Source organism: Salvelinus sp. IW2-2015, linkage group LG15, assembly GCF_002910315.2.
Source record: "Salvelinus sp. IW2-2015 linkage group LG15, ASM291031v2, whole genome shotgun sequence".
In the NCBI taxonomy this organism is placed as follows: domain Eukaryota; kingdom Metazoa; phylum Chordata; class Actinopteri; order Salmoniformes; family Salmonidae; genus Salvelinus; species Salvelinus sp. IW2-2015.
This window is the reverse complement of record NC_036855.1, coordinates 13,320,466-13,344,088: the sequence shown is the minus strand read 5'-3', so window position 1 is coordinate 13,344,088 and position 23,623 is coordinate 13,320,466. Positions and strand designations below refer to the sequence as shown.

The following is a 23,623-nucleotide window of genomic DNA, read 5'->3' as shown; positions in this document are numbered from 1 at the left end:
TAAATTACACAATAACTAGTTTACTAATGCATGACGGCCAGAAAAACAAGAGCAACCAACTTGACACCAAAAGGGCTCTGCTCTGTACTTTCAGCTATAGTTTTCAGATTTGTCAAAGTATTTATTTTATTTATTTTTAATCTAGCAGTAACGTTAACAATTTTTTAGGATCACCCAAAAGAAGAGGAACTCATCAGTTCCCTCTGATCACATACCACCATCTAGTGGTCAAAATCATAGCACGGCTGTATTGTCTTCAGTGAAAACTGCATTAAGATGATTTTGCTGTTATTATTTTTTTTACGTGTTGATTTGTGACTGTCAAGTAAGTTCATAATCGTAATTACAGCAAAGGCCCCCTGGAACGCAAACTACATTTATATTTTGTGACATCCCATAAGAACTACAATTTATCGCGAAACACCGTTACCTTAGTAACCATCTAACAAACTTTCTATTAGGAGCATGGAGCTAGCCAGATCGCTTTAAATAATACCGGAATTACGAAAGGGTAGATAGCCTTTTGACGTGCTCCGAGGGCAACACTCGTTTGACTTTTATTACATGGAAATTGGTGAGAAAACAAGGACACATAATGACTGATAAAAAGTTTCAAATTGGACCACCGGAGACTAGAACGACGCTTCCTACCTACCATTGGTAATGTGGATGCGCTAGCTGGCTAACGTTACATCTTACTAAAGACAACATTGGGTAGCCTCTTTTGTAACAATATAGTCATAACTGTATGTGGTTGACAACATAATTATATGTACACTGAACAAAAATATAAAACACAACATGCAACAATTTCATGATTGTACTGAGTTACAGTTCATATAAGGAAATCAATCGATTGAAATAAATGCATTAGGCCCTAATCTATGGATTTCACATGAATGGGAATACAGATATGCATCTGTTGGTCACATATAACGTTACATTATATRCAGTGCCTTCGGAAAGTATTCAGACCCATTGACCTTTTCCACATTTTGTTACGTTACAGCCTTATTCTAAAATTGATTAAATCTACACACAATACCCCATAGTGACAAAGCAAAAAACAGAAATACCTTATTTGCATAAGTATTCAGAACCTTTGCTATGAGCCTCGAAATTGAGCTCAGGTGCATCCTGTTTCCATTGATCATCCTTGATGTTTCTACAACTTGATTGGAGTCCACCTGTGGTAAATTCAATTGATTGGACATTATTTGTAAAGGCAAACACCTGTCTACATAAGGTCCCACAGTTGACAGTGCATGTCAGCAAAAACCAAGCCATGAGGTCAAAGGAATTGTCCGTAGAGTTTCCCAAGATAGGATTGTGTCGAGGCCAGTGGTGGAAAAAGTACCCATTTGTCATACTTGAGTAAAAGTAAAGATACCTTAACAGAAAACGACTCAAGTAAAAGTGAAAGTCATCCAGTAAAATACTACTTGAGTACAAATCTAAAAGTATTTGGTTTTAAATATAATTAAGTATCAAAAGTAAAAGTGTTAATAGTTTCAAATTCCTTACATTATGCAAACCAGATGGCACAATTATTATTTTTAATGTATTTACAGATAGCCAAGGGAACACTACAACACCCAGACATTAATTTACAAACAAAGCATTTGTGTTTAGTGAGTCCGCCAGATCAGAGGCAGTAGGGATGACCAGGGATGTTCCCTTGATAAGTGTGTGAATTGGAGAATTTTCTTGTCAAAATGTAACAAGTACTTTTGGGTGTCAGGGAAAATGTATGGAGTAAAAAGTACATTATTTTCTTTATGAATGTTATTAAGTAAAAGTAAAAGTTGGCAAAAATATAAATAGTAAAGTAAAGATACAGTACCCCCAAAAAACACTTAAGTAGTATTTTAAAGTATTTTTACTTAAGTACTTTACACAACTTGTCGAGGCACAGATCTGGGGAAGGGTACCAAAACATTTCTGCAGCATTGAAGGTCCCCAAGAACACAGTGGCCTCCATCATTCTTAAATGGAAGAAGTTTGGAACCACCAAGACTCTTCCAACAGCTGGCTGCCCGGCCAAACTAAGCAATTGGGGGAGAAGGGCCCCGACCAAGAACCCGATGGTCACTCTGACAGAGCTCCAGAGCTCCTCTGTGGAGATGGGAGAACCTTCCAGAAGGACAACCATCTCTGCAGCACTCAACCAATCAGGCCTTTATGGTAGAGTGGCCAGACGGAAGCCACTCCTCAGTAAAAGGCACATGACAGCCCGCTTGGAGTTTTCCAAAAGGCACCTAAAAACACTCAGAGCATGAGAAACAAGATTCTCTGGTCTGATGAAACCAACATTGAACTCTTTGGCCTGAATGCCAAGTGTCATGTCTGGAGGAAACCTGGGACCATCCCTAAGGTGAAGCATGGTGGTGGAAGCATCATGCTGTGGGGATGTTATTCAGGGGCAGGGACTGGGAAACTAGACAGGATTGAGGCAAAGATGAACTGAGCAAAGTACAGAGAGATATTTGATGAAAACCTGCTCCAGAGCGTTCACCTTCCAACAGGACAACGACCCTAAGCACACAATGCAGGAGTGGCTTCGRGACAAGTCTCTGAATGTCCTTGAGAGGCCCAGCCAGAGCCTGGACTTGAACTCGATCGAACATCTCTGGAGAGACCTAAAAATAGCTGTGCGGCGACACTCCCCATCCAACCTGACAGAGCTTGCGAGGATCTAAAGAGAAGCATGGGAGAAGCTCCCCAAATACAGGTGTGCCAAGCTTGTAGCGTCATACCCAAGAAGACTCGAGGCTGTAATCGCTGCCAAAGGTGCTTCAACAAAGTACTGAGTAAAGGGTCTGAATACTTATGTAAATGTGATATTTCAGTTTTTTTTAAATTATAAAGTAGCAAAAATGTCTAAAACCCTGTTTTTGCTTTGTCATTAATGGGGTATTGTGTGCAGATTGATGAGGAAAATAAACAATTTAATACATTTTCAAATAAGGCTCTAACCTAACAAAATGTTGAAAAAGTCAAGGGGTCTGAATACTTTCCGAAGGCACTATATACAAAGTATGTGGATACCCCTTCAAATTCGTGGATTTGACTATTTCAGCCACACTCGTTGCTGACAGGTGTATAAAATCAAGCACACCGCCATGCAATCTCCATAGACAAACATTGGCAGTAGAAAGGCCTTACTGAACAGCTCAGTGACTTTCAATGTTGCATCGTCATAGGATGCCACCTTTCAAACAAGTCAGTTGGTCAAATTTCTGCCCTGCTATAGCAGCCCCGGTCAACTGTAAGTGCTGTTATTGTGAAGTGGAAACGTCTCGGAGTAATAATGGCTCAGCCGTGAAGTGGTAGGCCACACAAGCTCACAGAATGGGACCGCCGAATGCTGAAGTGCGTAGCGGGTGTGGGAGTGAATGATACATTTAGGGACAGACATAGAAGTGTACATTAGAATATAGGAGGAGAAGGCAGACATGAGTGAATGGATACAGGCTGGTAAAAACAGGAAACTAAGACATAACAGACATAATGGCCAAAGCCATTATAAGCATAAAGGCTTAGKGTAAACTTAAAGTACATTGTCTATTGTCTAGGACAGGAAACTAAAGCWAGSCCAWAAGTRCATAGAAKASCTGGAWAWACCGAGGTCAGAGGGACATACAAAGGAGGGGGCCAGCCAAATGACCAACAGATGGACTATAGGCATAATACATATTTATATTAGGACACTGAGAAGGTCCTGGCACCATTGTAATCTACGGTAATCAAGAGCGGATACAGGCGTTATTGGGCAAGTTTGGTGGAGTTAATCTTAACACTACAGCATAGAATGACATTCTAGATGATTCTGTGCTTCCAACTTTGCGGCAACAGTTTGGGGAAGGCCCTTTCCTGTTTTAGCATGACAATGCCCCCATGCACAAATKATGTCCATACAGAAATGGTTTGTCGAAATCGGTTTGGAAGAACTTGACTGGCCTGCACAGAGCCCTGACCTCAACCCCATCGAACACCTTTGGAATTATTTGTAATGCAGACTGCAAGCCAGGCCTAATCCCACAACATCAGTGCCCGACCTCACTAATGCTCTTGTGGCTGAATGGAAGCAAGTCCCTGCAACAATGTTCCAACATCTAGTGGAAAGCCTTCCCAAAACAGTGGAGGCTGTTATAGCAGCAAAGGGGGTTACCAACCCCATATTAATGCCCATTATTTTGGAATGAGATGTTTGACGAGCAGGTGTCCATATACTTTTGGTAATGTAGTGTACCTTAAAAAAAGGTAGGGGCATGGATCAGAAAACCAGTCAGTATCTGGTGTGACCACCATTTGCCTCATGCAGGTCGACACATCTCCTTCGCATAGAGTTGATCAGGCTGTTGATGGTGGCCTGTGGAATGTTGTCCCATTCCTCTTCAATGGCTGTGTGAAGTTGCTGGATATTGGTGGAAACTGGAACACGCTGTAATACACGTCGAGCCAGAGCAACCCAAACATGCTCAATGGGTGACATGTCTAGTGAGTATGCAGGCCATGGAAAAACTGGAACATTTTCAGCTTCCAGGAATTGTGTACAGATCCTTGCGACATAGGGTCGTGGATTATCATGCTGAAACATGAGGTGATGGTGGCGGATGAATGGCACGACAATGGGCCTCAGGATCTCGTCACGGTATCTATGTGCATTCAAATTGCCATTGACAAAATGCAATTGTGTTCGTTGTCCGTAGCTTATGCCTGCCCATACCATAACCCCACCGACACCATGGGGCACTCTGTTCACAACGTTGACATCAGCAAACCGCTCACCCACACGACGCCATCTACCGGTACAGTTGAAACCGGGACTCATCCGTGAATAGCACACTTCTCCAGAGTGCCAGTGGCCATCGAAGGTGAGCATTTGCCCACTGAAGTTGGTTACGACACCAAATTGCAGTCAGGTCAAGACCCTGGTGAGGACTATGAGCATGCAGATGAGCTTCCCTGAGACGGTTTCTGATCATTTGGGCAGAAATTATTCAGTTGTGCAAACCCACAGTTTCATCAGCTGTCCGGTTGGCTGGTGTCAGGTGACGAAGCCGGATGTGGAGGTCCTGGGCTGGCGTGGTTACATGTGGCCTGCGGTTGTGAGGCCGGTTGGACGTACTGCCAAATTCTCTAAAACAATGTTGGAGGCAGCTTATGGTAGAGAAATTAACATTCAATTCTCTGGCAACAGCTTTGGTGGACATTCTTGCAGTCATCATTCCAATTGCACATTCCCTCAAAAGTTGAGACATCTGTGGCATTGTGTTGTGTGACAAAACTGCACATTTTAGAGTGACCTTTGTTTTGTTCCCAGCACAAGGTGCACCTGTGTAATGATCATACTGTTTAAATCAGCTTCTTGATATGCCACACCTGTCAGGTGGATGGATTCTTTTGACAGGAAGGAAAAATGCTCACTAACAGGGATGTAAACAAATTTGTGCACTAAATCTGGGAGAAATAAGCTTTTTGTGCATATGGAACATTTCTGGGATCCTTTATTTATCCTTTTTTAGCTCATGAAACCTGGGATGAACACTTTACATGTTGCGTTTATATTTTTGTTCAGTATACATAACATTGACACATAACCTTCCATCCAGTCTCTCTGGACTGGAGCTTCCAAATGTTAATGAGGGCAATGTGAAAGTAGAAGGCTTTAATTTAGCTTTGACCCACAGGTACAAGGAAAAGTTGATGACCAAATGCCTGAAAGATGCAAAGAACAAACATCATCTCTCAGGTGCTTTGGATGGCCGTCGTTGGCGTTTTCTAAATGTGGGACTTGATGACTTCAGAGATGGGTATCCTAGTGCTGGAACAGCGGTTCTCTCTCAGGCCCAGAGGGGCATGTCCCCTTCCATTTTTGGGATGCCAAGTCCTACATCTCTCTCTGATAAAACACAATGGAAGCGCTTCTCGAAAGAGCAGGCTTGCTTCTCTAAGAAGAACCCTCAGCAGCAGGCACACCGGGAGCATGTGGCTGCAGTGGAGCACAAACTCAAACAGCATCCTCTGGCTCTGTACCCACATTTAGAGCATGGCATGCCCCCAGAGGTGAGTGGCAGGTAGATAAGACTAATCAGCGATATAATCACATTGCAGATAAAAGTTGCCTTTCGATCCTTTTTGCAGTAAGGCATAAAGGGCTGGTTTCCCGGACACCGAATAAGCCTAGTCCTGGACTAAAATTCAAAAAACATGTTGAATGGAGATCCTCCATTGTAAAGGCTTCAGTTCAGGGTAAGGCGTAATCTGTGTCTGGTAAACCAGTCCCTAAAGTATACATCAGATGGCCCATGCACATACAATTCTGAATTACAGTAATCAACTCTTACGCTGTTCTTACAGCAGGACTTTGCTTTGCTTACTTGTAACACAATATAATGTCCTACTGATTGTCTTTCATCCCGTAGTTGTTTGATCAGGTGATATGTGTCCTGGACCCGGATATGTGTGTGAACAGAGCTTCTGCAGTGACTTCACCAGAAAAAGAGGAGCAGGCGGACGACTGCACTGAGCCGTGGGAAACCATCATGCGTGAATCGGAGTCAGAGGAGGAAGTGAGAGAGGGACCACCTGTCAGTGCAATAATGTAAGTAGATATCTAGAGAAGTATGTTTTGGGGCAAACTCTTCATTACTAGGATATAAACTGTTCATCTAGTGGTATAACTACTGTTGTTAACCCTTTATTATTTGGCTGAAGGACTGACGATTTATGTGCAAAGAACCCTTACAAAGGGCTGCAAAGAAAGCAGAGCAGTGCCAAGGAAGACCAGATAGTAAACGTCAAACGACTGCGCTCCCCATCTCAAGACGAGGACATCAAGAAAGTCACTAAGCTTTTCTGTGACTGGGTCGCCTCATTGGTAAGCACAGCTAACAGAAACCGGCCAAGAAGGTGAGGAATACACACCCCAATTAAAGGTCAAGTAAAGATCAGAATGATTAATCATCATGAATCATGCTTGTAGAAGCAGGAACGGAGGCTTAATGATCTTAACCTCTCTGGTAAATGAATGGTTGACTCTCGTAGGGAGGAGAGAAGAACAACCTGACTGAATCCACCCTACAGGGCCTGTTTGTCAGTGGGTATGAGAAGAAGCCGTCACTGACCTTCCCTATCCAGGTGGTTGAGCCTAAGAATGTGCCAGAGGACCTACGTAACTCTGTGGAGGATCTGCGCAGAGCCCACACCTGTGAAGACCCCTTAAAGGACTCAGAACCATACAAGGTATTGAGTGTCTCAGCTTGAGGCCCACAGAACTCACAAAACAGATGGATGAAAATGTATCAATTGCCTATGAAAAAAATATAAAATGCACATGTTCAACAGAGCAAACCAGGAACTAAAAGGCCCAAATATGGAGCATGGTACCTGGATACTAAAACATGGAAGAAAAGAGATGCTGATGAACCATTAAGAGACCCCAATGTCTTTCCTGAGGACTTTGAGTTTCCTGCACAACCAAGTGAAATGGTGGGTCTTTGGTATAACTCGTACACTTGTCCTTGTTCTTTGTGGGTAAAAACGAGACAACTGTCTTTGACTATTAATCAGAATATCAATCCCCATTGACGGTTCAGGTAAAATTGTCTGATATAATTTGTCTTCTCAATAGGATGATGAACTGAAACAGATGCATGGGACTCAAGCGTTCAAGCAGTTCATCATCAGCAAAGGGCTGAGGGTGCCTAGGGTAAGACAACATTGCTTCACATTTTTACACAGGTCATACTTCACAGCACAGGTGTTTGAATTTCAATGTCAGTTAATATATACAGTACCAGTCAAAAGTTTGGACACACCTACTCATTGCAGGGTTTTTCTTTATTTTTTATTATTTTCTACATTGTAGAATAATAGTGAAGACATCAACATTTGAGATTCTTCAAAGTAGCCACCCTTTGCTTTGATGACAGCTTTACACTCTTGGAATTCTCTCAACCAGCTTCATGAGGTAGTCACCTGGAATGCATTCAATTAACACTTGTTAAAACGTTAATTTGTGGAATTTATTTCCTTCTTAATGCATTTGAGCCAATCAGTGTTGTGACAGGGTAGGGGTGGTATACAGAAGATAATCCTATTTGGTAAAAGACCAAGTCCATATTATGGCAAGAACAGCTCAAATAAGCAAAGAGAAATGACAGTCCATCATTACTTTAAGACATGAAGGTCATTCAATCCGGAACATTTCAAGAACTTTGAAAGTTTCAGTCGTAAAAACATTCAAGCGCTATGATGAAACTGGCTCTCATGAGGACCGCCACAGGAAAGGAAGACCCAGAGTTATCTCTCCTGGAGAGGATAAGTTCATTAGAGTTAACTGCATTTCAGATTGCAGCTCAAATAAATGCTTYAGAGTTCAAGTAACAGACATCTCAACATCAACTGTTCCGAGGAGACTGCGTGAATCAAGCCTTCATGGTTGAATTGCTGCAAAGAAACCACTACTAAAAGACACCAATAAGAGACTTGCTTGGGCCAAGAAACACGAGCAATGGACATTAGACCTGTGGAAATCTGTCCTTTGGTCTGATGAGTCCAAATGTGAGATTTTTGGTACCAACTGCCATGTCTTTGTGAGACAGAGTAGGTGAACGTATTGTCTGCATGTGTGGTTCCCACCGTGAAGCATGGAGAAGGTGTGATGGTGCTTTGCCGGTGACACTGATTTATTTAGAATTCAAGGCACTTACCCAGCATGGCTACCACAGCATTCTGCGGCGATACGCCATCCCATCTGGTTTGCGCTTAGTGGGACTGTCATTTGTTTTTCAACAGGACAATGACCCAACACACCTCCAGGCTGTGTAAGGGCTATTTGACCAAGGAGGAGAGTGATGGAGTGCTGATGACCCGGCCTCCACAATCACCCGACTTGAGATGGTTTGGGATGAGTTGGACCGCAGAGTGAAGGAAAAGCAGCCAACAAGTGCTCAGCATATGTGGGAACTCCTTCAAGACGGTTGGAAAAGCATTACAGGTGTAGCTGGTTGAGAGAATGCCAAGCGTGTGCAAAGCTGTCATCAAGCCAAAGGGTGGCTACTTTGAAGAATCTAAAATATATTTTGATTTGTTCAACAGTTTTTTGGTTACTACAGGATTCAATGTGTTATTTCATAGTTTTGATGTCTTCAAGATTACTTTTCAATGTAGAAAATAGTAAAAATAAAGAACAACTAGTAGGTGTAGGTGTCCAAACTTATGACTGGTACTGTAAATATTTTATCTGAAATTGGTTGGCTTTTAAACTTGGGTTTCTTTTCAGTTTCTGAGTACTCTCTTTGAAGAAGAGGAGGGAGACAACCGATCAAGGCCAGATGGAGCAGGCTCTGCTTCAACACGGAAGGGGACCGTGGTACTTTAGGCAGGTTTCAATAGGCAATATGTAGGGCAGTTACACTGTAGTATACTCAATTTGTCAAAACAAACTGACATAAAACAATTTGACGCTACGCTGGTACAAAGGTTCTCCTAATTTTTCACGAGTTTTCATACGTTTCCAAATCACTGACTGGCTGTCAATGCATGTACATCAAAGATCATCCTCAGTTACCTTGACTAATGACATCTTTCATGAATAACAAGAATATCCTGCTAGCCTGTTGTTTATCCTCCTGTCATCATATTTGGTGCCAATCCTCTATATTTGGTGTCAATTTTGCCATGTTGATAGTAACATGCCATGGACAAATTATATTCATAATAAAAGACAATTCACCATAATGATCATAGAGTGCCTTTACTTTTAAATACAAGTTTATTTTTGTTACACAAGTACACATTCACTCAGAGCCTTGATTGTTCTAAAGCTTCCTTTTGTCTTTGACATTTCTCATCCTCTTCTCCTGACCCTTTATCATAGAGGACATTTCTGAAAAAAAAAAATATATATTATTACTTAAAATGCATTTTGTAGTTTCTTCACAGAAACTGCGTTTTCAAGATAAACTGTATTGTCCCAAAGGTGGCAGTTATCTTATCGGACATAAACAGCAATGGAATTTTTCTGGATTAATCAGGAATTTCTGTTTTCATGAACTTGACCTATCCCCAAACCAATATAATCATTGTCCTGATTCTCTGTGTCCTGATGACATTCCTATTAAACAATTTGGTCTGGTACGTGAGGCAGGGAGGGGCAGACATAACAAGGAAGTCTGGATTCTCACAACTGTTACATTTGGACAACATTGGGCAAATTCAAAACTCCTAATAGATTCAGATCTTTAGCACTGATGTCAGTCACTAACCACTGTGCTGCACAGCAGTCAGATGAACAAAAATAACTCTGTTCACAAACCATGGTTCTTCATCTGCAAGTCCTCCACTATGTTTTGGAGGCTGTCCAGTTTTCCTTGCAAGTGCTTGCATGTGTGTCCTGTAAACTCAGCCTGCGGATTGGCCACTGGACAAACATTTCAAGTGAAACCACAAGTTACTCACTCAGAAGTCATCAAATTAGAGTTCTGAAATTCAAACATTATTATGATGCCATACTGTAAAGTAACCAAGGTTCTCCAAGGCCATTTCATTGGGGACATTGTCTCCCACATTGGCTACACAATGGTTTCACAACTGAGTTGTAATAATGCTGAAGGCAGTGGGACTTACAGGTGTGTGTGTCTGTGAGAGGGCTTTCTGCCTGAGGCCTGCTCTGTGGTGGAGGTGTGGGGTTGTGGTCAGAGGTCAGAAGTGAGTGTACAGGGGACCTGCGGCCCAGTGCCATGGCTTGAGGGGACGACGTGTAGCAAGGCAGAGATGCAGCAAAAGAGAAGTCATGGCCTGTAGAAATAGCAAACAATGTCTGAAGTGGAGGAATGGTTAACTGCTGAAAAACTGTATACCTTGATCATATCATGTTTGAAGGGGAACCACAGGGATGATAATGGGTCTAGTAGAGTGATATAAAAGGTGAAATTAGGAAAATAAAGCACATGATTGGTTGAGTGTGTTAAAATGGTTGATTGTTCTAACAGAGAAACTTACTGGCGCTTGAGAAGGTGCTGTTTAAATTCCGCTCATCCAGATCAGTTGTCCTAAGGAGGTGAGCCACACCACATATTGCATACACAAACATGCATTAGAACGAAGCCACAGACAGACACTGCACATTCATGTGGCCTGAGGATTAGTGAAGCCAATATACAGAGGTAGGGACCGGTTGCCAACAGCCATGCTCAGGCAGTCAGAAACAAGAGGTTCAAGGATACATGCTCTTACCTGCTGTTGATCCCCTTTATCGTTTTGGCATTGCTTGTAATATTTTTGGTCACATCGTTGCTGTAAGAGACATTTTTATTGCATGAAATTTGAATGAAAGAAGCTCCACATGATTGTAGTTGATGGGTTGATTGAGAACCAAAGAGAACACAAGCTCTGCATACATTGAGAAACATGTCACATGGCTGTGAAACATTTTTGTGAAATAAACCACTGTGGTTTCAGAAACCAAGTGAATGACGCACAACAAAAACATTTGTGGGGGAAAAAAACTAGTAGCATCGTGATCTTTAACGTCACACTCAGAGACTTACAGTGTGGTCCTGTGATCGCTCTCTGGAACAGAGCTCCTTCTGAGGGTGCTTTTGTTGGTGTGTGGTCCAGGATTTTCAGAAATCACACCTCGTAGCTCTTTGACTAGGGACCGCAGCTCCATGGTGGGGCTTTCCAGCAGCTGCTGGGGTTTCAACTGTAAGAGGGGTGAAGAGATGCTGAGTAAAATACCATTATGGCTTACACTATATTCAACACAGAAATCTATTGTTGACCATCTGGAATACTTCCATGCTTTCAGTAAATTGGCTTAGATCCGGCTGTTCCAGAGTCAAGTCAAACGGTTGATGAACGAGTGTCATGCTGCCACAAGAATGCAATCAGGGTGTTTTTAATTTTGGGGAAGTCAGATGTGCTGAGCTTGTGTCTTTCATTTCCACCACTGAAAAAACAGCAACAAAGCCAGGCCCTGGAAGGATTGGAGCCGCAAGGCATTTTGTAGGAAGTTTCTGTATTGATCTACCTCTAGCATGCACTTTGAGCCGTGGTGGCTGGAGGGTAGTGCAGTCAGGGCTGTTGGGCTGGAGAGGGAAGCACGCTGAGCATTCCCTGTGGCTCGCAGGTTTTGGCCCTGCAGCTCATGCAGAAAAGACACAGCACTTGAAAAAGCATACATACACCATAGAAGGCTATAGACAGTTTAGAGGAGAAAGGATATTCTGAGTACAATGCAAATCAAACAACAAAACAGCATATGCATTAGACTTCTATAGAGGCAGATGGACACCCATCCTAGTGAGCTGTACCGTCACATCCAGAGCATGCTGCAGCTTCAGCCGTACAAACTCCTGCTCTTGCAACTGGATGAAGTCTTGACAGTGGACAAAGCTCTCAGACATCTGAAGAACATTGTAGGTGAAAATGGGGGTCAGTCAGAGCGAGATATATATTTCTCTTCATACTGTGTGATAAAGTGAGTAAATACAAGGTAGTGCCACACCACCTTGTGTAGGGCCGTCTCCAGTTTGGCCACTTTCTCCCTGAGCCGTCTCTCCAGGGAGCGGACGGTCTCCACCTCCGCTGCCACCTGTCTCTTCTCCTCAGTGACAGAAGCCAGCAGCTGGATCTGACGCTTACTCTCTAGACTCTGGTAACGCTTCTCCTGGGAAGAGAAAGACCATATTGAAGGCAGATTATTATACATTTAAGTGAACACCAGAATATCTTGCTGTTTTAAATCCCTACTTAATTAAGGACACAGGGCTTTTATCTGTGTGGAAGCCAGGGCATGTGTAATAACGATAGACACGATGTGGAGCACTAAAGTAGACATTGAGGTGTTCCTACCTCGGTCAGTTTGTCCATGGTCTCCTCCAGGAGCTGGATTCGGCCCTGGAGAGTGTCAATCTGTTCCCGCTTGGCTGTTATCTGCTTCTGCATCCCCATGGCAACCTTCAGGCCTGGACAGAGAAAGGGGAGACGGGGCAGAGAGGATCGAGTCAATCAAGGTCTATCTACTCTCATCTCTTTCTGTCGATTCAATGGAGGAGGAAATGAATCAACCAAATCCAAGGTGAAGTGTCACAATGAGTGACACAGAGCATGAAAGATATCAGAAGGGCCCGCACACTGAATAAGCTCCCAATTACCACATTTATCGACCACGTTTCGATCCAACACAGATCTTCGTCATGTCAAAAGAGCATCCATTTTTTTTGGGGGGGGGGGACAAAAATTCTCATTACGTCCAGAACTATCTACTCATCAGTGACCCGAGTCAGTCCTCTCTCATCTAAAAACTCATGCATAAACACATACTGTAGACTTCCCATAACCATATAAACACAGATCTCCGCTATAATATAATGTTCTCAGTGATGTGCAGTGCTGACCGTGTCCGTCCGCTCCCTCCAGGGTCCTCAGGGTGCTCCTAGCCTGGTCCAGCTCAGCCCGGGTGGTCTTCAGCTGGRCCTTCAGACCCACCACCACGSCCTCCTGCTCTTCACTCTTACTGATGTGGAGCCTCTTCAACTCCTCATGCTCCTCTGGGGGACAGACAGATGGTGAACAAGAAAAACAGACGCTACATGCTGTACTGGTTTTCCAACAAAGTCTAGCAACATGATCATTGTTCTTGCTGTTTGCCACTGAAGACCTGTATTTTTCCCTAAAGACTGGAGAAATGGAGGCCGTTAAATCAAATCACTGAAAGGTCTTTATTATTGCAGAATTAATAAAGATCATAATTCATACAAAAACATTAGCAGATAAGTGTTTGACTGAACAGAGAGTCGATGCATCATTTTATCTGTGCGAGGGGAATATTCTCATATGAAAGCCATCTAAACTCAGCAAAAAAAGAAACATCCTCTCACTGTCAACCTCATTTATTTTCAGCAAACTTAACATGTGTAAATATTTGTATGAACATAACAAGATTCAACAATTGAGACATAAACTGAACAAGTTCCACAGACATGTGACTAACAGAAATGGAATAATGTGTCCCTGAACAAAAGGGGGGTCAAAATCAAAAGTAACAGCCAGTATCTGGTGAGGCCACCAGCTGCATTAAGTACTGCAGTGCATCTCCTCCTCATGGACTGCACCAGATTTGCCAGTTCTTGCTGTAAGATGTTACCCCACTCTTCCACCAAGGCTCCTGAAAGTTCCCGGACATTTCTGGGGGAAATGGCCCTAGCCCTCACCCTCCGATCCAACAGGTACCAGACGTGCTCAATGGGATTGAGATCCGGGCTCGTCGCTGGCCATGGCAGAACACTGACATTCCTGTCCTGCAGGAAATCATGCACAGAACGAGCAGAATGGCTGGTGGCATTGTCATGCTGGAGGGTCATGTCAGGATGAGCCTGCAGGAAGGGGGGAGGAGGATATGAGGGAGGGAGGAGGATGTCTTCCCTGTAACTCACAGCGTTGAGATTGSCTGCAATGCCAACAAGCTCAGTCCGATGATGCTGTGACACACCGCCCCAGACCACGATGGACCCTCCACCTCCAAATCGATCCCGCTCCAGAGTGCAGGCCTTGGTCTAATGCTCATTCCTTCGATGATAAACGCRAATCCGACCATCACCCCTGGTGAGACAAAACCTTGACTCGTTAGTGAAGAGCACTTTTTGCCAGTCCTGTCTCGTCCGGCGACGGTGGGTTTGTGCCCATAGGCGACGTTGTTGCCGGTGATGTCTGGTGACGACCTGCCTTACAACAGGCCTACAAGCCCTCAGTCCAGCCTCTCTCAGCCTATTGCGGACAGTCTGAGCACTGATGGAGGGATTGTGCGTTCCTGGTGTAACTCGGGCAGTTGTTGTTGCCATCCTGTACCTGTCCCGCAGGTGTGATGTTCGGATGTACCGATCCTGTGCAGGTGTTGTTATAGGTGTCTGCCACTGCGAGGACGATCAGCTGTCCGTCCTGTCTCGCTGTAGCGCTGTCTTAGGCGTCTCACAGTACGGACATTGCAATTTATTGCCCTGGCCACATCTGCAGTCCTCATGCCTCCTTGCAGCATGCCTAAGGCATGTTCACGCAGATTAGCAGGGACCCTGGGCATCTTTCTTTTGGTGTTTTTCAGAGTCAGTGAAAAGGCCTCTTCAGTGTCCTACGTTTTCATAACTGTGACCTTAATTGCCTACCGTCTGTAAGCTGTTTGTGTCTTAACGACCGTTCCACAGGTGCATGTTAATTCATTGTTTATGGTTCATTGAACAAGCATGGGAAACAGTGTTTAAACCCTTTACAATGAAGATCTGTGAAGTTTTGATTTTGATTTTTACGAATTATCTTTGAAAGACAGGGTCCTGAAAAAGGGACGTTTCTTTTTTTAACTGAGTTTATGACAGCCAATGTACCTGTGAGGCAGACCAGTTGCATGCGTTGCACCTCTAGCTCAGCGGTGAGCTGCTGTTTCTCCAGCGTCAGCTCCTTGACACAGCAGCTCTGTTTGGACAGGCCAGCCTTCTGTACTCGCCTCTCCTGCTCCAGCACCGCCAAACACTCCTCACGCTGCTCCAAGCATGTCTGTAAAGGGAGGGACTCAGCAGGGTTGGAACGGTATATAGTAGGATAGCTTTGAAAACACACCCAAAAAGAAAAATATGGAGTATTATACAATCCAAGACAATGAACAAGCCTGAGGACTCCCCTTAGCAGCCTGAATGACCTCAAAATCTGGTCTTGATTTAGAAGCATGCCAAGTTTCCCACCCCAGAGAGGTAGGAGACAACCAACCTTGAATCTAAAGTAGATGATCAAAACGAACTAACTAGCCAACTAACTAACTAACCCTTAACTGTTGGATCTCCAGCTTGTGCTCATTGAGCTGGTTGCTGAGGCGGCTCTTCTCATTGTGCAGGGAGTCAATGCTACGTCCATGCTGCACCGTCATCTGGGTGGTGCTCTCCATCTGCAGCCGCAGCAGGGCCACCATCTTCTCCCTGTCCTCCAGCTTGAGCCTCAGCACCTCAGTCTCTGCCCTGAGGGCCTGGCAGCTGCCCTGGGCTTCCTCCAGCCTGGCCCGTCCCTGCTGCGCCTCCTGCAGCCTCAGCTGCAGCTCCCTGTCCCTCTCCTCCAGCAGAGCCTGGACCTTCTTTAGCTCCTCATCCCGGTCACCCTTCAGGGCTTGCAGCCGCAGCTCCTCGTCCCTGGCCTTGTACAGCTGGTCTGCGGTCAATTCAAGCTCCCGTCGCACCACAGCCAGCTCCTTCTGCTGCTCCCGCTGATGCTTCTCGCCCAACAACTGGCAGAGGAGACAAAAAATAATGAGTGTTTGACAACTAAAGCCTTGGTGTCATCTTCCATTAAAAAAAAAAAAATGATGCTTGGTCTGCTCCTTCTCCAGCTGCTCACGGGCCTGCCGCAGCTCTGACTGACCCCACACACGTAATAGACTACTGACTCTTATTCAAACATCTGTTTGATTTCATGGGTTTGAATTGATAAAAATAAAATAAAAACGTATCAAAGCCAGATTCATATCAAACATAATGATAGACAGACTGAGTTGCTGGAATCAAAGAATGTGCAATGTTAAGATAGTGTATCTCTTTCTACAGCAGCAGGGAGCTAAGGACGTACAGTATCCTTGCTGTTTGTGTCTGAGGCTGGGCTGTATTACCGTGAGCTGGCAGAGCCGAGAGTCCAGCTCCTCTGTCTGCTGGAGGGATCTGTCTCTCACTCTCTGGGCCTCCCCCAGCTGAGACTGGGCCTCGATCAACAGCATCTCCAGAGCACCCACCTGGTACACAACATCATGACAACTCAAAGCATYAGAACCTTCACATAGAATATTACAATGTCTCCCTCCTAAACCTTTGTTTGAAAAGACTAAAGACCACTCTATTATTCTACATCACAACCGGCATGTGTGTGTTAGCTGTAACCTTGTCTTCATGGCCCTCCTGGGTGTCCAGTAGTTCGAAGCGCAGGACGGAGAGAGCTGACTCCAAGTCATTGACCTGACACTGGTGCACTGAAGCCTGGCTTTCACCTTGTTTTCTGGTGAAAGGAAATAATGCATTCATTTGGACACTTTTTGAAAGATTTGACTGATGTCTTACAACTGAATGATATTATATTCATTTCTTTTTATTTTACCCAGTTTTTCTCCCCAATTTCGATCCTGTCTCATCGCTGCAGAAGTGAAGGTTGGGTCACGCGTCCTCTGAAACATGACCGGCCAAACCGCGCTTCTTAACACCTGCCCCATTAACCCGGAAGCCAGCTGCACCAATACGTCGGAGGAAACACTGTTCAACTGACGACTGAAGTCAACCCGCAGGCACCTAGCCCGCAACAGGGAGTCGCTAGACTGCGATGAGCCAAGTAAAGCCCCCCCGGCCAAACCCTCCCCTAAACCGGACGACGCTGGGCCAATTGGGTGCCGCCCTATGGGACTCACGGACTCACGGTCACAGCCAGTTGTGACACAGACTGGGATCGAACCCGGGTCTGTAGTGACGCCTCAAGCACTGCGATGCAGTACCTTCGACCGCTGCGCCACTCGGGAGGCCCGAAAATAGAGAGCTTTGAATTTAATTCAACTCAGGAAATATGTAGATATAGTATTGCTAGTTAATTCATGTCGCTCACTGTAACAACTCCACCTGGACATGCAAGCTGGAGGCACTGCCTCTGGAGCTGCTCAATTTCTCAGTCAATATCGCCACCTCCTGGTCATGACTGGTAGTGAGCTGCTCCATTCTGGAAAAGAGTAAAGCAACACAAGCAAGGCAACTTTACATGTCACCTCTAGGAACTTGCCTCAAACATACATGCGGTTTTAGGGTTACAACAAATTCTATACCAGACAGCCTTACATGCAGGTAATGTGTGGGCTATCAGATTAGTGAATGACTGTAATCCCAAGTCACTGAGACAAGAATTGTGGAAAGTTAATGAAAATGCACCTTTCCCTTTGCTCCTTCAACATGATCTCTGCTTTCTCTTGGCATTTCTGTTCTTGAGTCTCCATCTGCTCCTTCAGCTGGCACAATGAGTTAGGAATGGAAAATACAATGTCAAGAACAACATTTCAAACCCTTGATAAGTGTTGTGTGAAATAAAACATAACACACTGTCTTACCAGCAGAAGGCTTTCTCTCAGATTGTGATTTGCATGCTCCAAGTCGTGTAATACTTTCTCCACTGCAACACCCAGTGCGTCCTGGCTGGTGTACGAATTGTTTCCACAACGTTTTTCGTAAGCCAACAGCGCGGAGTGCACCTCCTGTAGTGTCCGCTCCCTTGACTCTGCTCTCCCGCTCTGTGACTTTGCTTCCTCCTCAGCCTCCAGTAGCCTCTGGTCCCCGGTCTGTTTAGCGGCTTGCAGCTCCCTGATCATTGCTTGCATTTTCCCCATTACATCTGCCTGTTTTCTGCTCTCTTTCGTTCTGAGGGACAAAACAATTAACACCCAATTGACACTCACTGGTTGAATTAACGTTTTTTCCATGTAATTTCTATTAAATTAGGTGGAACCAACGTGAAATAGATGTTGAATTGACATCTGTGCCCAGTGGGCATTGAAGGGACTGTAAAACATGTCCTACACTCCCGTTGCAAAGAACCTGTATGTGTCCAAAGGTATATGTAACAGTATAACTTTAGTCCATCCCATCGCCCCGGGCGCGAACCAGGGACCCTCTGCACACATCAACAACAGTCCCCCACGAAGCATCGTTACCCATCGCTCCACAAAAGCCGCGGCCCTTGCAAAGCAAGGGGAACCACTACTTCAAGGTTTCAGAGCAAGTGACGTCACCGCGTTCGTGACTCTTCCTTCTGATGCATGTTACCCTCCATTCACGTTACATCCACTAGTAGCCAAAATCATACGTCGTTCTCCATCATCCAAATTTTTCTTTATTGTTCACTTGTCTCGACCCTGCGTACTTGCTGGTCACTTGTAAGTGTCTCCTGATATTTGGGCGGATGGTGAGTAAAGTGCGATTAAACGATGTCAATATAAAAACCCTGAGAGTATGCCGTTAGTTCTATGTTTCGCGGGCTACCCCCATCCGTCAACTCGTACGGCCGCAAAACATGGAGTAACGCGCAGACTCTGCTGTACTGGTTTGGGAAGGACCGGCTCAGCGACGACCATCCTGCACCGGGTCACTCGTCCCCCTCGGAGAACGACTGCGGGGTGAGCTCTGGCCTCCATTCCGTCCACTCTTTAGTCCTCACAGGAGGGCGCCGGAGCACACGTCCACACACAAGCTCACAGAATGGGAGGCCACCTCGGCTTCGGAGGCTACGGGGCTGGAGGAGACGTCAATTAACAATTGTCATGCGTGCCTATTTGAAACCTGACACTCGGAAGACTTGTTGGAAAAGACACAGTAGTAACTAGTCTAGAATGTCATTTAGTATGTGTAACAGTTTAACTTTTGTAGTTCAGCGAATCCCGTGCCTCCCTGGAAAGCTAGTGCCAGCCGGCGCAGAATAAAACATAGAATTCGTTAAACCAGGGGGACACGCTTCTGTCCATACAGCATTCGAAGGCTCTTAATCACGATCATGGCCCGAGCAACGACGAAGCATCGTTCACCCCCGCGCAACAAGCCTAAGATCACCCATGCGCAACCATGGCCTTATAGCACGTTCTTGGCTGGAGTGGTAGTAGCTCACCACCATTCGGGACTCTAACATGGAACACATGTCTCTGAGCTGATGATTGAACCGCTTCATCCCATCTGGCAACGGTGCTGACAGACTAATTGGGGTTGGCTCATGCAAAGCAACAGCGCTTACCTATGCCTAGCTCCAGTGCATAATGCTCTAACTGACAGTTTGGTAGAAGAGGAGCTTTTTCATATGTGTGTTTACCGATATGCTTGTACATAAAATGTCCTCGCCTGCTTAAGGCATCACTTGGTATTAAGCCGAGTGTGCACATGAGGAGAACATTGAACCTATTGAAAATGTAATAGACCCATCTTCTTACCAAACGTCTTTTAGTAGATGACAGTATGGCACCTGATGTCAGATAGGGTGGCGACGTAGTAGCTGTTTGCTTTTAAGGACCGCGGGCATCTAGCCCAGATAGAGCACGCGAATGTGTGGAGTTAACGGATGCTTCGTGGATGACGTGCTCAGCTATGTGATAAGTCGTTGATTCGATTTCATCTCAGTAGAAGTTGTCGCATCTGGCTTCAGAGCTCCATTGTTATGTGGGTTGTTCTCTGTACTTAGTCATCTGTAGCTTCCAGCTGAGATTCGCGCGCTTGGGGCCGAGTGAAGCAGTACGTAGATGGATTACTATAGTTGCTTTGTGTGTGGGTACAGCTCACTGCAACTGGCAGGTCTAGCCGAAATTCATGAATTGCTTGCAGGCGGGGTATATACAAATGCCCTATTTCTCCAATGAGCCTCCAAGAAGATAAGACCAGTTTAGCTCGACGCCGTGGCATTCACACAGGGCAGGGTCTTGAGACAGTACATTGGTGGCTGTATGTTTGTTCAACTTCCGGATGGATAGACGCGAGTGTTGGTGATACGCCAGAGCTCTTCCAGTCATTCTCGAGCGGTGCCCGATGCCAATTTCTGGAATGAAGGCAATGTGTCGAGTGGCCTCAGCACGCAGGTGTTCGCAGATGGATGAGCCGTATGTTATAGAGTGGTAGTAGCTCGATATACTGTTAGCTCTCATCAGAGATGTATAAATTAACTTTACGTATAGTCTGACTCTGGTGATTTCGATTCGGTTGGCAGTGACCAAGCACATCTTGACGAACTGTTTCGTATGCAATTCAGGAGAGGGATTATGCTAACTAAAGAGCAGGTAACAACTCTACAGTAGTTTGGGATATGGAATTTATGGAGAATATTGAGCTCACGTATGACCACATTTTAGTTGACTCATTGTTAGATCTAGGCTAGCTTAGCCGGTATTCTTATGGGAGGAGTACTTGCACTATGGGCATGTGTGTCGAAGCTAACGGGATGTGAGCTGAAATTGGCTAAATCCAGCAAATTTTGAAGGGGTGCTCCTAGCGCATACTATGTCTGTGTAAGTAGCAATACATAGTAAGTGTGTATAACATATAGGCTAACTACTACAGACAGTCTCTCTCAGATCTACGAGCATTGCCACACGCGTTCGTTGAATTTCTACGATGCGTCTTCATCAGAGTTGGTGGGATTTAGAAACAGAAATCTTCCTCAATTCTGTTGCTAGACATGATTCCTGTGCATGGAGGTGGTCAGTCAGATCTGCATCGCAATTCAACGCTCAATATATAGCGCGATATTTCCTGTGATATACTTTAGCTCAAGCGCTTATCATAACCACCAAATATTGAGGGTAGTAAAACAAAATGTCCTGACTCGGAGGTACTACGTAACTAGAACACTAGTTCAGACACGTGCCTAATTACTTGCTACCGATGAGTGTACGCAATCCTGTGTTATCGCAATATGAGGTAAATTTTGCACTCTACTTCTTGAAGAGATACTATCTCGTGGATAAAATACTAAGGGTCTAATCATTTCCGACGCTCAGCTCAATCATTTGCACGTGTCTGGAAAGCTCCGCAGGACGAAGACAATAGCCTGAGTGCTATCCTGGTTGAGATCGAGCGTATTGTCCCGTGCCTCATAATCTGACTACTTCATTGAATCTCCTCATCTCATGATAGAATGTCAGAAGATTTGCTCTAGATTTGTTTTTGATAATTAATTTCTGAAGATAGAAGGTGGAGACGATGGAAGTTCCAGGTAGTAGTTCTCTAGAACACGTACAGGAGGTGACATCAAATGCTGCAAGAAGAGGTGTGACATCGCGCGAAAACTTCAAATCTTCGACCAGTACGGAGATACACCGTAGGACGACACTTCATGGTTCGCGCCTAGTCAGACACTTTCACTCCTTGTCGACAATGATACTTCAGGAATACACGACCTCTCGATTAGTGGGGAGATTCGAGATATTTGGGACTGGAGTATGTGTCACTCGCAGTAGTACTAAAGATAACTATGAGTCTTAGTCTGCATCGATGATCTATAGTCATATGTTTTTTACACGGAGTCCGATGTATTGTTCCTTACTGAAATAGACCACGAAATATATGATTTGTGCAAACCCTATGCTCCATATTCGTTTAGTGAGATTATGAAACTAAACCGCTTGTCTGATCGATATGTGTCTATATGGTGCAGAGATAGACGATTTTATGATTTTGTGTTAGTCTTGTCAATTGTTTTATTCGCATGATAGGGTATACCTCAACGGAGCGAGATTCAGTAGAGTAGCTCTGTCTGTCCGGCAATTTTCAGCACTCTGTGACATATGGTCGACTTGAGAAGCTTGGAATTCAGAATAACAGGTGGATCGAAAAATATAAATTTGTGATATCCTATGGTGTGATATAGATAGATTACGCGTTGTTATAGGAAGCTTAGACTAATCAGTAGGGGTTACTTCTAGTTCTGCTAAACGAGAGATGTCGGAGGTAACATACTTTGGAATACATGAGGATAGCTATAACTGTAGTTCGCAGATGTATAGATTTCGTGGTCTGATTGTATCAGAGTCGATTTTTTGGTCTCTAAGCTCACACGTTGATGGATCGTCTTGTATATTATTTGTGTGAGGCAGAGAGCTTCTAATTGTGAACTCGTGTACCATATGCAGTTCTGATTGACTATACACAGTGTTTCCTATGCCAGATGGTATCCTTTGCCGCTAGATCAGCTATAGAGGTAGCGGGCTTTTTAATCTTTTGGTTAGCTGAGACAGTTATTGTACTATGGGATATAAGTCTTTTATACTGATTTAAGTGAACAATCATATTGCGTTCTCGATAGAATAAGCAGAAATGTTCTAGAGAACATATACGCGTCTGAGACTAAACTCACATAGTCTTGATTCAGGCTACTACCTTTGGTGCACCAGGACATAAATTGGATAGTGACGTTCTCTCAGGTAGGAATTTGCAGTAAAAGAATAGATGCACTCGGTATACCTTAAGTAGATTAAGAACTTGAGCGCGTAGAGTATTGATTTCAATCGCAAGAGCTCTCTCCGTCCTGATTTCCGCCATTCTACTATCGCACAGTCGACGTGTACTTTATATACAGATAGTATGTACGTAAAATTGATAATAATGTCTGAAACTAGTTTATCTCTGTGTTTAAGATGACTGTGTATTTGAAATGGGCTTCAATGATAGTGTGTTAATGGGCTGATAGTTGCTGTCGCTTAAGAGGCAGGGTGCATTGTTTCGAGCTCACTGAGTGTACGTAACTTGGGTGGCTTGACAGTTTGTATGACGTTTGGATCACGCTGGTTGGTCGTGGAGGTACTAGACAGTTCGCCTATACATGCAAGGGCTGCGGCTTTTTGTGGAGCGATGGGTAACGATGCTTCGTGGGTACTGTTGTTGATGTGTGCAGAGGGTCCTGGTTCGGCCCGGGTCGGGGCGAGGGGATGGACTAAAGTTGTACTGTTACATTGATGCTGTTGACCCGGATCACTGGTTGCTGCGAAAAAGGAGGAGGTCGAAAGTGGGGTGAATGTAACCGAAGTGAAATGGCTAGCTAGGTAGCGGTGATGCGCGCTAGCAGCCTTTCAGGCGGTGACGTCATC

General features: G+C 44.6%; 2 protein-coding genes across 4 annotated transcripts in view; one reads left to right on the top strand and one right to left on the bottom strand.

Annotated features, from left to right (window-relative positions):
• The first annotated feature begins 461 nt into the window (after positions 1 to 461).
• Positions 462 to 9,747, top strand: zgc:158260 (protein FAM47E). Of its 2 annotated transcripts, none has more exons than XM_024001411.2 (8): positions 462 to 660; positions 5,694 to 6,069; positions 6,429 to 6,607; positions 6,721 to 6,883; positions 7,090 to 7,248; positions 7,351 to 7,494; positions 7,637 to 7,714; positions 9,290 to 9,747. In XM_024001411.2, the coding sequence occupies exons 1-8, from the start codon at positions 596 to 598 to the stop codon at positions 9,386 to 9,388; spliced, it is 1,263 nt and encodes a 420-aa protein (XP_023857179.1). In that variant the 5' UTR covers positions 462 to 595; the 3' UTR covers positions 9,389 to 9,747. The 2 variants fall into 2 exon arrangements, with proteins under 2 accessions (XP_023857179.1, XP_023857178.1); XM_024001410.2 differs by having other exon boundaries at positions 7,051 to 7,248.
• LOC111973949 (coiled-coil domain-containing protein 158) overlaps positions 9,748 to 23,623 on the bottom strand; it is a 24,279-nt gene continuing 10,403 nt past the window's right edge. The window contains exons 6-23 of one of the 2 annotated variants that reach the window (XM_024001403.2): positions 18,119 to 18,425; positions 17,943 to 18,019; positions 17,626 to 17,736; positions 16,917 to 17,031; positions 16,652 to 16,771; positions 15,821 to 16,273; positions 15,387 to 15,555; positions 13,410 to 13,562; positions 12,865 to 12,977; positions 12,521 to 12,679; positions 12,324 to 12,416; positions 12,041 to 12,148; positions 11,559 to 11,713; positions 11,245 to 11,304; positions 11,011 to 11,060; positions 10,636 to 10,806; positions 10,325 to 10,429; positions 9,748 to 9,895 (exon numbers count right to left, since the gene is read on the bottom strand). In XM_024001403.2, the coding sequence (XP_023857171.1) occupies positions 9,828 to 9,895; positions 10,325 to 10,429; positions 10,636 to 10,806; positions 11,011 to 11,060; positions 11,245 to 11,304; positions 11,559 to 11,713; positions 12,041 to 12,148; positions 12,324 to 12,416; positions 12,521 to 12,679; positions 12,865 to 12,977; positions 13,410 to 13,562; positions 15,387 to 15,555; positions 15,821 to 16,273; positions 16,652 to 16,771; positions 16,917 to 17,031; positions 17,626 to 17,736; positions 17,943 to 18,019; positions 18,119 to 18,425 (2,587 nt within the window). In that variant the 3' untranslated portion in view covers positions 9,748 to 9,827. Of the gene's footprint in view, positions 9,896 to 10,324; positions 10,430 to 10,635; positions 10,807 to 11,010; positions 11,061 to 11,244; positions 11,305 to 11,558; positions 11,714 to 12,040; positions 12,149 to 12,323; positions 12,417 to 12,520; positions 12,680 to 12,864; positions 12,978 to 13,409; positions 13,563 to 15,386; positions 15,556 to 15,820; positions 16,274 to 16,651; positions 16,772 to 16,916; positions 17,032 to 17,625; positions 17,737 to 17,942; positions 18,020 to 18,118; positions 18,426 to 23,623 lie in introns of those variants that run through there. The other variant, XM_024001404.2, reaches the window with a different exon arrangement.

What these genes read in the sequence shown, in the direction of transcription:
- zgc:158260 (XM_024001410.2), top strand. Translation starts at nt 596, where the DNA reads ATGACTGATAAAAAGTTTCAAATTGGACCACCGGAGACTAGAACGACG. An exon ending in AGGACTCAGAACCATACAAG is followed by an intron (nt 7,249 to 7,350) that starts GTATTGAGTGTC and finishes CATGTTCAACAG; the next exon opens with AGCAAACCAGGAACTAAAAG. An exon ending in CTGCACAACCAAGTGAAATG is followed by an intron (nt 7,495 to 7,636) that starts GTGGGTCTTTGG and finishes TCTTCTCAATAG; the next exon opens with GATGATGAACTGAAACAGAT.